Below are 12,716 nucleotides of genomic sequence, written 5' to 3' on the forward strand. Positions count from 1 at the left end.
GAAAGGAACTTGTCTTGCAAGGACAGCAGCTAGGCTCAATTTATTTGGGGAGGGCAGGGAGGAGTTGAGACATGCTAGGGGCGTGGGGGGAGCGGAACCCAAATTGGGCAATGCCCTATCCACCCTGGGCCTCAGTTTCCCTGCTGGTCACTGAGGAGTAGCTCTGGTGGTCTCTGAGTTGACATCTAAGGTTGCCATTATGCGTCCCATCCTAACCCACCCACCCACCACCAAGAGCAGTTGGTGGTTTTGCCATCCCCACCATCCCTATCTCCTGTTCACCCTCTGCCAACCAAGAGCCAGGAAGAGGGAAAGTTTCATCTGGGGCTTGTCACTCCCTTCAAGTGTCCGCACCGGTGGGGCCCTGAGCTGTTGCCTCAGAAGTTTGAGAGGGTCCTGTGGTCGTGCCCTTTCCTAGCATCAGGAGAGACGGGGACACACTCAAAGAAAACTGGAGTGGGAGAGGGTTAGGATAAAGGGTGGGGATGGGAGCTGAAGAATGAGGGCTAGGGTCAGAGGTCAGCCACAGGCCTCAGGGTGGCTGCTGCGCCCTCCAGGGCCACCACCAGGATGCTGAGCTGCCTCTGCACCTCAGCCCAGGCTGCAGATCCGGGGCCTGTGTTCATGGCCTTGGAGCAGGCATTGGACAGGCCCGGGAACGTGGGTACAGAGCCGGTGCGGGGTGCCCAGAGCACATGGCTGACAGGAGAAATGGGGGAGGATAGGACCATTCAGGGGCCAGGAGAGAGGGGCGCTTCAGCCCGGAACAGCTCCTGTATACAGCTAGGCACAAAAGCCCCTCTCCACTGGTGGTGGGAAGAGATGCAGGTTCTAGTCCCAGGGTGACCTTCACCGATTTGCCTCCCATCCTTTAAGCCTGACTCCCCAACTGTCTCAAGGGACTGGGTTGTGCTCTAAAGGCCAGCAAAACTGACATTTTCGTCCCTCCAGCGGGTGCCCATTGCCCAGCCTCACTGCACCTCGAAGAGCTTCAGGACAGGTTCACCTGTAGTAGCGTTCCTCTGGGAAGGCTCGCGAATTCAGGAAAGTCCGTTCCAAGAGCATCAGCTGGTCATTGAGCATCCGCACCTGCAGGGGGCTGGAGGCGACAGGGCCCTCTGATCACCCTACAGCCAGCAGCCCAGCTGCCAGCCTGCGTCCTGCCCTGGATGCCGCCCTCCCAGACACCTGCTTGCAGCCCTTGCTCACTCGGGGGTGCCCTTCTGCAGTGCTGATACGTGTTGGCCCAACACCGTGGCTGCCTCCTCAAACTTCTCCACTGCGGTCACCAGAGGTCCTGTGGGGAACAGCCAGCATCTTAGCCCTGGGGGTGCAGGGCTCCCCATGCCTCAGTGTTGGGGGGCTCCGTACCCAGGCTGATGTTGTGCTGCTCCAACAGGCCACCAAGGTCCTGCTGGGCAGCCTGCAGGAGGCTGCGGAGGGTCTCGCTGTAGTCACTGACATTGAGAGGCAGGAAGAGGCTGTCACTGAGCCGGAGAAGCACACTGCCCACGGTCTGGGCCACGGCCTGATGGCTGCTGAAACCTTGCAGGAAGCGCAACAAGGCCAGGACTCAGTCTTCAGCCCATCCTCCTCCAGCCTCAGGATGCCCCTTGCCCTCGTCCTCACCAGGGTCCACAAACTTGTCCACGTAATCAAAGGTGTCAAAGGCTGTGTGGTAGGTAGGGTAGATCCGGGCTGAGGTCTTGCTCTGGGGGAACAAGACCCAGAGGTGACAAGCTTGGGATGGGAAGTGGAGGGAAGCATACAATGTAGAGACATTATTTCAATTCAATTGTCACCACATCTGTGAGGAAGGTTCTAGGATTCCTACTTTACAGAGGTGGAAGCAGGCTCAGAGAGGTTAAGTAACCTTCCTGACATCACACAGCTAATAAGTGGCAAAGCTGGGTCAGGTGCCAGTTTCCCGTTTCACATGAAGGAGAAGAACCTGGGGTTTGCAGTCAGACAAGAGGATTCACATCCCAACTCCACCACTCAAGAGTGGTGTAGCCATGGAGGGGTGAAAGGGCCTTTTGGAGCATCAAACAGGGAGACAGGTTGGGCACTCCGCATCCCTTATCTCACTTTACCCTCAGACCACCCCTGGTTTATACTGTTATTTAATCTATTCTGAGATAAACATTTTAAGATCTCTGGAATCAGGATGCTTCTTACAGTCAGTGTCATCCTGCAACTACTTGACAGTGCTTTCTTCCCTCCTGAATAGTGCGTATCATGACAGTGCATCTTATACTCAGCTGTATCTTAAATTTGATAAAATAACATAGATGCGGGTGAACATGCTCAAGAGAGGTAAAGAAACTTGGCTGAGGTAGCACAGCTAATGAGTGAGGGAGCTGGGTTCAGTTTGCACTGGAGCGGCCCGAAGGAGAGGAGGGGGCTGGTGGAGCAAGGAACCGGGATGGGGGACGGAGGGGTGTCCGTTTACCCGGTCATAGGTGTAGGCGATGTCCATGGAGGAGATGCCCAGGAAGTGAATGAAGGGTGCGTAGTCGCTGCTCGCACCCAGAGTGCCCAGGCTGCGGGAAGGAAGATGGTTAGGCTGCAGGGCGCTGGGCCAGCTCACCAGCCCGGAGTCCCCAGCCCGGCCCTGGGCTCACCTGGGGACCAGGCCGTACACCGGGCTGCTACGGTTGGAATATCGGATCCAGTTGTCATAGATGCTGAGACTGCCGGGGCCTGGTGCGCGGATCTGAGCGGAGGGGGATCTAGTCTCGGGGCTGGCCCCTCCCCAGGCCCCACGACCAGGCTGGTCCTCCGCTCTGCCCACCCGAGCCCACGCACAGTCCTGCGGGTCCTACAAGGCCCACCCCGCAGCCTCAGTCCCACCCCCAGCCCTTCTAATAAGTACCAGCTCCAGCCCCGCCTACCCCGTGTAGCCCCGCCCCGCCCGTCCTCCTCCCAGCCCAGCTCCCAGCCCCTCCCATTTCCACCTGTTTGGCTGCAGAGAAGATGACGCTTTGGACCGGGGGCGTCCCCTGCGCCCTCAGGGTGGCATTGGCTGTGAGGGGATCCGAGAAAGACTCTATTCGGGCCCCGCCCTTTCGTTTCCCTCCTCCCCGAGTAAGCCCAGCCGCCCCTCATACCAAACACCGAGATGTCCACGTTGATGTAGGCTACGGCGCGCTCCTGCAGCTTGCTGAAGGACTCCTGCAGGCGGGTGGGACCCCGTCAGCCCCGCGCTGCCCTGCCCCGGAAACGCCCTCGAGCGGCGAGCTGCGGGGCTCGCTCACCTCCGTGAACTCTGTGGAGCCGATGAGCCCAAACTCCTCTGCCCCCCAGCTCGCAAACACGATGGATCTTCGGGGACGCCAGGTGCCTGGGGAGGGGGATAAAGGGCTGGAGGGCAAGATTCCTCGGATCATGGGGTGGCTTAGGGGGAAGGTTGGGGATGTGGAGAGGAGGGAGGACTGGAACGGGCCGGGCACAGGCGACTGGAGGTAGGTCCTGGCACCTCCCTGGCCAAGCCTTCCCTGAGGCTCCATCCTCCTTTTACCCGCGCCCCTCCGCTTCTGTGACAGCCCCCAACATTGACGCCAACACCGATCTCCCTCCGTCAGGGGGTCCCTTCTGCCAGAATGCCCTATCCCCCTCTTCTCTCTGGCTATGCTGATTAGAGGTCCCCCAACTCTCTCCTCCATGCATCCTATGCAAAACTCTCCCCAATCATCTTCACTTGGCGATGATACATTCACATTCTCCTTAGAGCGTTATCCACATTGAGCCAATCCTTACAACACGTCGTGAGGGACAGACTATGACTCTCTCCATTGAGGAAACTGAGCCATAGAGAAGTTTAATGACTTGCCAGGATTACACAGCTGGTAGGCAGCAGAGCCAGGGTTCAAATCCAAGGCCTGGCTCCAGAATCCAGGGGCTTAACCAATGTCCCACATTGCTTCTCATAGCCTCCCGCAGCCTGGCTTCCATCTCCAGTCTCTGTGCTCTCGCTGCTCTTGCCACAGGCCTCAGCCACCTCCCGGAAGCCTCCGAGGTCCTTGCTTGACCCCCTCACCGCCTTCAGATTCCCCCTACCCCTCCACAGCGCTATGGGCTCCTGGCTGTGCTCCCGTCTCTGGATGCAACTCAGTCCCCTTTGATCATTCCTCATCTTTTTGTTTTAAACCAAACTTTTTAAGTATAGGGACTTCCCTGGTGGCCCAGTGGTTAAGACTCCGCGCTCCCAAGGCAGGGGGCCTGGGTTCGATACCTGGTCAGGGAACTAGATCCCGCATGCCGCAACTAAAAGATACTGCGTGCCACAACTAAGACCCGGTGCAGCCAAATAAATAAAATTTTTAAAAATTTATTTTATTTTATTTATTTATTTATTTATTTTGTTTTGTTTTTTTTTTGCGGTACGCGGGCCTCTCACTGTTGTGGCCTCTCCCACTGCGGAGCACAGGCTCCGGACGCGCAGGCTCAGCGGCCATGGCTCACGGGCCCAGCTGCCCCACGGCATGTGGGATCTTCCCGGACCGGGGCACAAACCCGCGTCCCCGCATCGGCAGGCGGACGCTCAACCACTGCGCCACCAGGGAAGCCCTATTTTATTTATTTATTTTTGACTGTGTTGGGTCTTCATTGCTGCGCGCGGGGTTTCTCTAGTTGCAGCGAGCAGGGGCTACTCTTTGCTGCAGTGCGCAGGCTTCTCATTGCAGTGACTTATCTTGTTGCAGAGCACGGGCTATAGGTACGTGGGCTTCAGTCGTTGTGGCTCGCGGGCTCTAGAGCGCAGGCTCAGTAGTTGTGGCGCACGGGCTTAGTTGCTCCGCGGCCCGGGGATCTTCCCGGACCAGGGCTCCAACCTGTGTCCCCTGCATTGGCAGGCAGATTCTTTTTTTTTTTTTTTTTGGGGGGGTTCGCGGGCCTCTCACTGTTGTGGCCTCTCCCGTTGCAGAGCACAGGCTCTGGACGCGCAGGCTCAGCGGCCATGGCTCACGGGCCCAGCCGCTCCGCGGCATGTGGGATATTCCCGGACCGGGGCACGAACCCGTGTCCCCTGCAACAGCAGGCGGACTCTCAACCACTGCGCTACCAGGGAAGCCTGGCAGGCAGATTCTTAACCACTGTGCCACCAAGGAAGCCCTAAAAATTTTTTAAGTATAAAATGATTACATGCTTGCAATGAAAAATTCTCATTTTTTTCTGCCAAAAATGCATAAGATGAATCTAATCAGACAAACCCAAATTGAGGGACAGTCAACAAATGAAATATCAGGATCATGAAAGAAAGAACAGCTAAGAAACTATTACAAATGACCCATGCAACTACTACATGTGCAACGTGTGATCCTGGATTGGTTCTTGGACGAGAAATTTCTTTTGCTCTAAAAGTTATTGGAACAGGGGCTTCCCTGGTGGTGCAGTGGTTAAGAATCCGCCTGGCGGGTTTCCCTGGTGGCGCAGTGGTTAAGAATCCGCCTGCCAATGCAGGGGACATGGGTTCGAGCCCTGGTCCGGGAAGATCCCACATGCCTTGGAGCGACTAAGCCCATGCGTCACAACTACTGAGCCTGCGCTCTAGAGTCCGCGAGCCACAACTACTGAGCCCATGTGCCACAATTACTGAAGCCCGTCACCTAGAACCCTTGCTCCGCAACAAGAGAAGCCACTGTAATGAGAAGACCACGCACCGCAACAAAGAGTAGCCCTCACTCGCAGCAACTAGAGAAAGCCCGTGCGCAGCAACGAAGACCCAATGCAGCCAAAAAAGTAAAATAAAATAAATAAAGTACTTTGCCCATTTAAAAACAAAACAAAAGTTTTCAGAACAATTGGCAAAATTGTTAATTTCCTGATTCTGAGCATTGCACTGTGGTTATGAAAGAAAATGTCCTTATTTTTAGGAAATATCCAGCTCTGCCACCTGGTCCAGCTGCTCCTTCCCATATGCTGTGCCCTCCACCTGGATCTCCACCCCTACCGCTCCCAGAACTGCCGCCTCCCTGCGCTCTGGCTTGCATCTGGAAAGCCTGGTAGGTATTTTTCCTTATAGCACGTTTCACAGTTGTCATTACAGCATGAACTCTGGTGTTCACTGGGGGATGTCCAGTGCCTAGAACTGGCCTGGCACATACTAGCCACGGGGGACATATTTGTTGAGTTGACGATTGTCCGTCACCCCTGCCTCAACTGGGCTGAGACTCCCTGAGGGCAGAGCCTGGGCACTGCCTCGCTCGAGGCCACATCTGGCCTCGCTTCATTGGAGGGGCCCAGGAAACCCTCAGAAGGTATTGCACAAGTTCCCTGCACCACCCTGGGCTACTCGAGCGAGGCCAGGGCTGGTGTCCATGCATGTCTGCCCCCAGGGCCCTCAAGCTTCGCCCAAGTGGGGACTGGAGAATGAGAGAGAGGAGGGGGGACAGGACGCCCAAAAGCTCGGGGAGGACTGAGCAGAAGGCGACCTCCTGGGGAGAGAGTCCCTGGACCAGGGGAGCAGGATCCGCTCACCCTTCTTCAGCAGAGTCCCCAGGACGCGGGAGAGCTCCAGGAGGACAGCAGTGCCACTGCTGGGGTCCACGGCCCCGTGAACCCAGCTGTCCCGGTGGTTTCCATACAGCACATAGCGGTCTGGCGGGAGGAGCAGAGTCAGACGCCCAAGTGGAGGAGCGAGGGTGGGTGGGGCAGCCAGGCTGGGCAGAGGGGGCGTGGTCAGGGGCGCTCAGAGCAGGGCCGGGTCCTGGGGGCGCAGGGAACAGTGAGGCGGCGCTCACCAGGCTCCACGGCCCCGCGGATGATCCCCAGGACGTTGGAGGAGTTCCGCAGCTCCAGGCGGTTGTAGACACTCACGTTCACCTGGCTGGGGGAGCGTAGGGGTGTTAGGAGTCTTCCCCTGCACCAAAGTAGGAGAAACTGAGGCCCAGAGCAGGAAAGGGACCTGGCAAGATCACTTGCCTGGAAATACCAGGAGAGACAGCGAGGCTAGAGCCCAGCTCTTCTGATTCCAATTCTCCTTTGTACTCACTCACTTATTGGATACCTAGTGTATGCCAGCAGCGTACCAGGCTCTGGGCGATGACTGAGACAGACATGGACCCCACCCTCGTGAGGCCTCCCTCTCCTGAGGGAGGCAGACCCCAAGGAAGTGAACAACTGCAGGCAGTGAAGGGGCTTGGGAGGACACCGACAAGGTACCTGGTGGCAGGTGGGGAGGTTAGTGCAGGCCAGGAATGACAGAGCGTGGGGAAGGATGTTCCCATCAGCAGGAACAGCAAGTGCAGAGGCCCTGATGTGGGAAGGAGCTGGGTGTGTTCAAGAGAGGGGGCGGCTGGAGAATGGAGGTCCAAGGTGAGGTGGGGGGGACCCCACAGGGCCTTGTGAGGCACGCAGCTGTTTCACAGGCTTCCCCAAAGACAAGACAGATACTCTGGAATCAGGGAGGGGTTGGGAGACAGGAGAAAGGGAAAGGCCAGGCCTTGAAGTGAGCACTGAGGAAACCAGGATCAAGGAAGCATAACAAGGGAAGAGAAGGGAAGCGTTGGGGGAGGAGGGGGCCCCATCTCACCTGCCTGCTGGGAAGATACCATCAGAACGGAAGCCGGGCCCCAGCTTGTAGTCACAGCCCAGGGCTCCCTGCCAGGCAGCCGGGGCTGAGGCTCCCTGCAGGTTGCTGGGGAGGAGGGGGAGGCCCATCAGAGCAAATATGGGTGCGGGGGTTGAAGTTTGGGGGCCACTGGAGAGTGGGAAGGAGACCCCAGGGCAAAAGCTCACCAGAGAAGGACTTCTGCATCCTTGAAGCCAATGGGCTGAGTGGGAATTGGGGGAAATCCGGAGGCATTGTCAGAGTCCAGGCGGAAGGAGGAGGGGTTGGCTGGAAGGTAAGGAGTCAGGGGGTCCCCAAAATACTCAAAGTAGGAGCCTCGCTCCACCCCCGAGGGAGGAAGTCCCCAGGAGTGCGGGAAGGTCTCGTTCGGCAAGCTTTTCCCGTCGTTGATATCTGCAGGGTCCGTGTACACCAGCACCCCAGCCACCCCATACTTGGCAGCATTCACAGCCTGCAGAAGGCAGAGGAGGCTGTGTTTAGGGGAGGGGCGAGAAGGGGGCACATCTTGTTCCTCTTCCTCCCTCCCTCACTGTGGAAGCCAGGACAGATCTGTCTTCCCACCGGCAAGATGATACTTAACGCAAGTCATTTGTTGCAGTGCCGCTTGAGGCAGCAAAAGACTGTTGAGCTTAGGCAACGGCTCATCAATGGGGTCATTAAATAAACGGAGGTACCCTGCAGTGGAGTACTATGCAGCTGTGTAAAAGAAGGAGGATGTGCTCCTAAACCCATGTTCATATAAACACTGTTCATAGTAGCCAAAAGGTGGAAACAGCCCAACCGTCCATCACTGATGAATGGATAAGGAAAACCTAGTATATAACGTGCAAAGGAACATTACTGATTCTTAAAAAGGAGTGAACTTCTGATACATCAATGAACTTTGAAAACATTGTGCTAAGTGAAATAAGCCAGACACAAAAGGACAAATATCACATGATTCCTCTTATGTGAGGTACAGAGATGAGGCAAATTTATAGAGACAGAAAGGCAAATAGAGGTTACCAGGGGCTGCAGAGGGAGAATGGGGGGGTTAGTGTTTAATGGGTACAGAGTTTCATCTGGAACCATGAAAGCATTCTGGAAATGGTTAGTAATGATGGTTGCATGATATTGTGAATATCCTTAATGCCATTGCAGTGTACATTTTAAAAATGGTTAACCTGGTAAACTGGTAAAATGTATGTTACATATATTTTAGGACAGTAAAAACAAAACAGTACATTAAAAAAAAAAAAAGATCAAGGACAGAGTTTATGCACCAATTGAGAATGATCTCCAGGACGTATTAAGGTGAAAACAGCATAGCTCAGAGCAGTATATTTATGCTACCTTTATATAAAAGGAGAAGGAAGTGAGAATATATCTTCATATGTTCTTCTTCCCAAAGAAACTCTGGGTACATATCCCGTAAACAAACAAACAAGCTACCTTTTTGGAGGATGGCATTATGAGAAAACTTTTTCACTCTATACTTTTTTTTTTTAAACTGGAAGTTTCATAATCTGTATAATTCCACCACGCCTGTTCGCCTTTCTTCTCTTTTCTTTCCATTTTTTTACCCCCAGCTCTTATCACGGGCACTTCTTTTATTTATTTATTTATTTTACTTCTTTTTAAATTGTGATAAAGTACACATAACATGAAATTTACTCTCTTAACCATTTTAAAGCATACAGTTCAGTGGCATTAAGTATATTCCTATTACTGTGCTACCATCATCTCCATTCACCTCCAGAACTCTCTTCATTTTGCAGATTTGAAACTCTGGACCCACTAAAGACTAACTCCCTAGTCCCTGCTCCCACTCTATACCTTTTTATATTTAAAATAAATAAGTAAGTAAACATTTAAGAAAACACAAACATGTAACCCTCAGTCAAAATTTTGTGTTGAGGGCTTCCCTGGTGGCGCAGTGGTTGAGAGTCTGCCTGCCGATGTGGGTGACATGGGTTTGTGCCCTGGTCCGGGAAGATCCCACGTGCCGCGGAGCGGCTGGGCCCGTGAGCCATGGCCACTGAGCCCGCGCGTCCGGAGCCTGTGCTCCGCAACGTGAGAGGCCGGTGTACCGCAAAAAAAAAAAAAAAAAAAAAAAAAAAAAAAAATTTGTGTTGAAAAGAAGCAAGTTGTGGAGGGAGGGACAACAGGAGGGATTTAAGTCGAATGTTCAGAAGAACTATGTCACAGGAGGACTTAGACTTCCAGAATATACCAAAGCTGAAAAATGTGCCCAATTCCTTTATTTCCCAAGGCTCAGGGAGGTTAGGGGAGATATCCAAGGTCACACAGCACCTAAGTGTTCTTTGGGCCAATCAATGGGCTAGAGCCTGGCTGGGCAGAGTGCCAAAGCAGGCCATTGGTGGGTGGAAGGAATCCTTCACCCTCTACTGCCCCGAGCCCAGGGCTTGGCCTACCCCTCAGCCCTGCTCCATTCCCTTCCCCACACATCCTCCTGTCCACTGGGGGCTGCTGCTTACCTTAGCCCTGCGCCCTACACCCCCATAGCGGGTCAGGACGATGCTATCTTGGAGTTTGATGCCCTGTTGGTATAGCTCCATGAAGTCTTCTTCCGAGCCCCGGTTAGCATAGACGAGGAGGCCCTGTTCCCCAGAGAAGGTGACCCTTAGAGCCAGGCCCAGGAAAGAAGGGGAAAGGCTGAGTGGCAGGATGAAGGATTTAGATTCCGTCCCCCAACCTCGCCTAGAGCTTATAAGCTCCCCAAGACAAAGTCACACCTGGTTTGCTCTGTGTCCAGGTACCCTGTATCAGGCCTGGCTTTGAGCAGGGCCCATTAGTGTTTGTTGAATGACTAAGTGATGGGCAAAAGGAGTCGTAGTGGAGTGTGGAAGCAAGTAAATTCTGGGTGGGGCTGAGCCCCAGTTGAGGCACTTTTCTTCAACTGCCCGTGGGTCAGGATGGGAGCAGCTGGGGTAGAAGCCAGCGGGAGCTGGGCCATGGCAGTGGGGAGGGGGTGTCCCAGGCCCACCTGAGGGGTTCCGGGGGGAGCATAGGCAGCATATGGTGGTACCACATTGGGGTCCCCCTGCTCCCCAGTCAGGTTCTCTTCACTTCGTTGGGAGGAGAAGAGGATGTCCCCAGCAGGACCCACTGTGGAGAGAGGGCAGTGTCTGGGCTGGGCCAGCAGCTCTCCCGGCCCACAGGCCTCCCCAGGCCAGAGCAGGACCTCACCAACATCCACACGGTTGGGCTGCTTCTGGCTGGGGAAGGACAGCAGCACTTCGTACTCAGAGGTCCCGGCTGAGTCCAGGCCCGACTCCGGGTCCTGCCAGCGCCGCAGTAGCAGCTGCACCAGCGCCTCATCCCGGGGGCTGGTGGCCAGGTGCGGCTCCTTGGAGAGTTCTCTGCAGGGTGGGCCCAGGGTCAGGGAGGAGCCTCTGGCAAACAGGAGGGGCACCTGGGCAGGCCTCTCACCTAAGGTTCTCCCGGATCCTGTTGGCATCGAGCTGTCCCATGACAGCCTCAAGGATCTCCAGGTCCAGGTCCTGGGAGGCTGAGGCACTGGGGGCTGGCAGGTCAGTCCCCTTGGGGATGGCAAAGTGGCCCAGGATGATCCCCAGCCCCAAGAGGGCAGCGGCCCCCAGCACCCCTCCAAGCACCTTCACACACTGCATCCTGTGGAGTCTTGGCCAGCTGGTGTGGCTCCTTATAGATGGGGTGTCGGGTCCAGTTAACCATTACCTAATAGGTGGCCCTGCCCTTTGGCCACTAGCTGGCAGGGAGAGTAAGGGAGTGTCCTGCAGGAAGGGCCAGGAGCTCTTCACATCCAGCTCGATTTCTGCAACATTCACTTGGAAGAGACCTCCAAGGGGCATCAAATGCATACCTGGACGCTGAGGCTTGGAGAGGGACAAAGTTTCACCCACGGTCTCCCAATAGGAGAGGCCAAGGTAGGACTAGAACTCAGCCCCTGTCTCCAGAGCAGGGCTGGGCCTGCTGCCCACCACCCCTGCCTCTGTTTCCCTGGTGTCATTCCATCTCCAGCACATCCAGCCCTGGCTACTTGATTGGGTTTTAAGTTCAAATCCCATCCTTTGCTAGACGTAAGTTGTGTGACCTTAGGCAATTCACTTAGCTTCCCTGAGCCTGTTTTCTTAGCTGTAAAATGGATAATAGAGCCTTTTTCACAGAACTGTGGTGCTGTTTTCATTAAACAAGGCCACATCTGTAAAATGTCTAGCGTGGTGTTGAGCCCATAGTAGGGACTCAGTACATTGTAGCCACTCCTGCCTCATCTAACCCCTTAAAATGCTAAGCCTAGAGCTAAGGGGAAAAGAGGGACTCAGAAGAATTCTCTGTAACTATCCCGCAGGGGTCCCAGTTTATGGGAGAAAGTGGGACTCTTAGAAGAGGAGACTGGGCACTTCACTGGTGGCGCAGTAGTTAAGAGTCCGCCTGCCAACGCAGGGGACACGGGTTCGAGCCCTGGTGTAGGAAGGTGTCACATGCCGCAGAGCAACTAAGCTTGCGAGCCCCCACTACTGACGCCTGCGCACCTAGAGCCCGTGCTCCGCAACAAGAGAAGCCACCGCAATGAGAAACCCGCACGCCGCAACGAAGAGTAGCCCCTGCTCGCTGCAACTAGAGAAAGCCCGCGTGCAGCCACAAAGACACAACGCAGCCAAAAAGTAAATTAAATTTAAAAAGAAAAGAAAGGAAGACTGTTCTAGAGGACAGAGCCAGAGAAGCACACTTTCTTGACAAGCTGACCTCCATCCCCTGACCCTACCAGGAATCCATCCATCTATTCATTCATCCATCCATTCATTCATCCATCCATTCATTTATTCACTCCTACCTGCAAGCACCTTTCATTTATTCAGCCCTATGCCACCTCCATGCCAGGCCCTGGGGAAGACAAGGTGCCCAGGGACTCAAGTCTAGCAGGGGAGTCAGATAGGCTTTGGGTTCAACCATGTGGTAAGCGCCCCTATAGAGGGAGGACCACCATGCTCCCAGTGGAGAGAATGACAAATTCTGTCCAGAAGGGAACACTTGAGGGGAATCTTCCAAGGATGAGAAGGCATTCAGCGTGCAGAGGAGGCAAGGGGCAGGCCATCCTTACAGAGGGCCTGGCACGTATAAGGGCTGAGAGGGAGAGGGAACCACCAAGTACTCGCTTTAAGCC

General features: G+C 54.9%; 1 protein-coding gene across 1 annotated transcript; it reads right to left on the minus strand.

Moving 5' to 3' along the window:
* Positions 1 to 12: 12 nt before the first annotated feature.
* Positions 13 to 11,202, minus strand: NAALADL1 (N-acetylated alpha-linked acidic dipeptidase like 1). Its single transcript, XM_033861015.2, has 18 exons — positions 11,003 to 11,202; positions 10,760 to 10,932; positions 10,557 to 10,678; positions 10,048 to 10,170; positions 7,738 to 8,021; positions 7,532 to 7,636; positions 6,741 to 6,826; positions 6,478 to 6,597; positions 3,258 to 3,343; positions 3,111 to 3,174; positions 2,958 to 3,025; positions 2,625 to 2,716; positions 2,453 to 2,543; positions 1,630 to 1,711; positions 1,372 to 1,545; positions 1,210 to 1,297; positions 1,007 to 1,099; positions 13 to 699 (listed from the first exon to the last, which is right to left on the minus strand). The coding sequence occupies exons 1-18, from the start codon at positions 11,200 to 11,202 to the stop codon at positions 513 to 515; spliced, it is 2,238 nt and encodes a 745-aa protein (XP_033716906.1). The 3' UTR covers positions 13 to 512.
* Between the last annotated feature and the right edge of the window lie 1,514 nt (positions 11,203 to 12,716).

This window comes from Tursiops truncatus, chromosome 8 (genome assembly GCF_011762595.2).
Source record: "Tursiops truncatus isolate mTurTru1 chromosome 8, mTurTru1.mat.Y, whole genome shotgun sequence".
Lineage (NCBI taxonomy): Eukaryota > Metazoa > Chordata > Mammalia > Artiodactyla > Delphinidae > Tursiops > Tursiops truncatus.

Coding starts and splice junctions, on each gene's coding strand:
- NAALADL1 (XM_033861015.2), bottom strand. CDS start 11,202: ATGCAGTGTGTGAAGGTGCTTGGAGGGGTGCTGGGGGCCGCTGCCCTC. Junction 1,546..1,629: donor GGACAAGTTTGTGGACCCTG/GTGAGGACGAGG, acceptor GCTTCCTGCAAG/GTTTCAGCAGCCATCAGGCC. Junction 1,298..1,371: donor GCAGCACAACATCAGCCTGG/GTACGGAGCCCC, acceptor TGTTCCCCACAG/GACCTCTGGTGACCGCAGTG.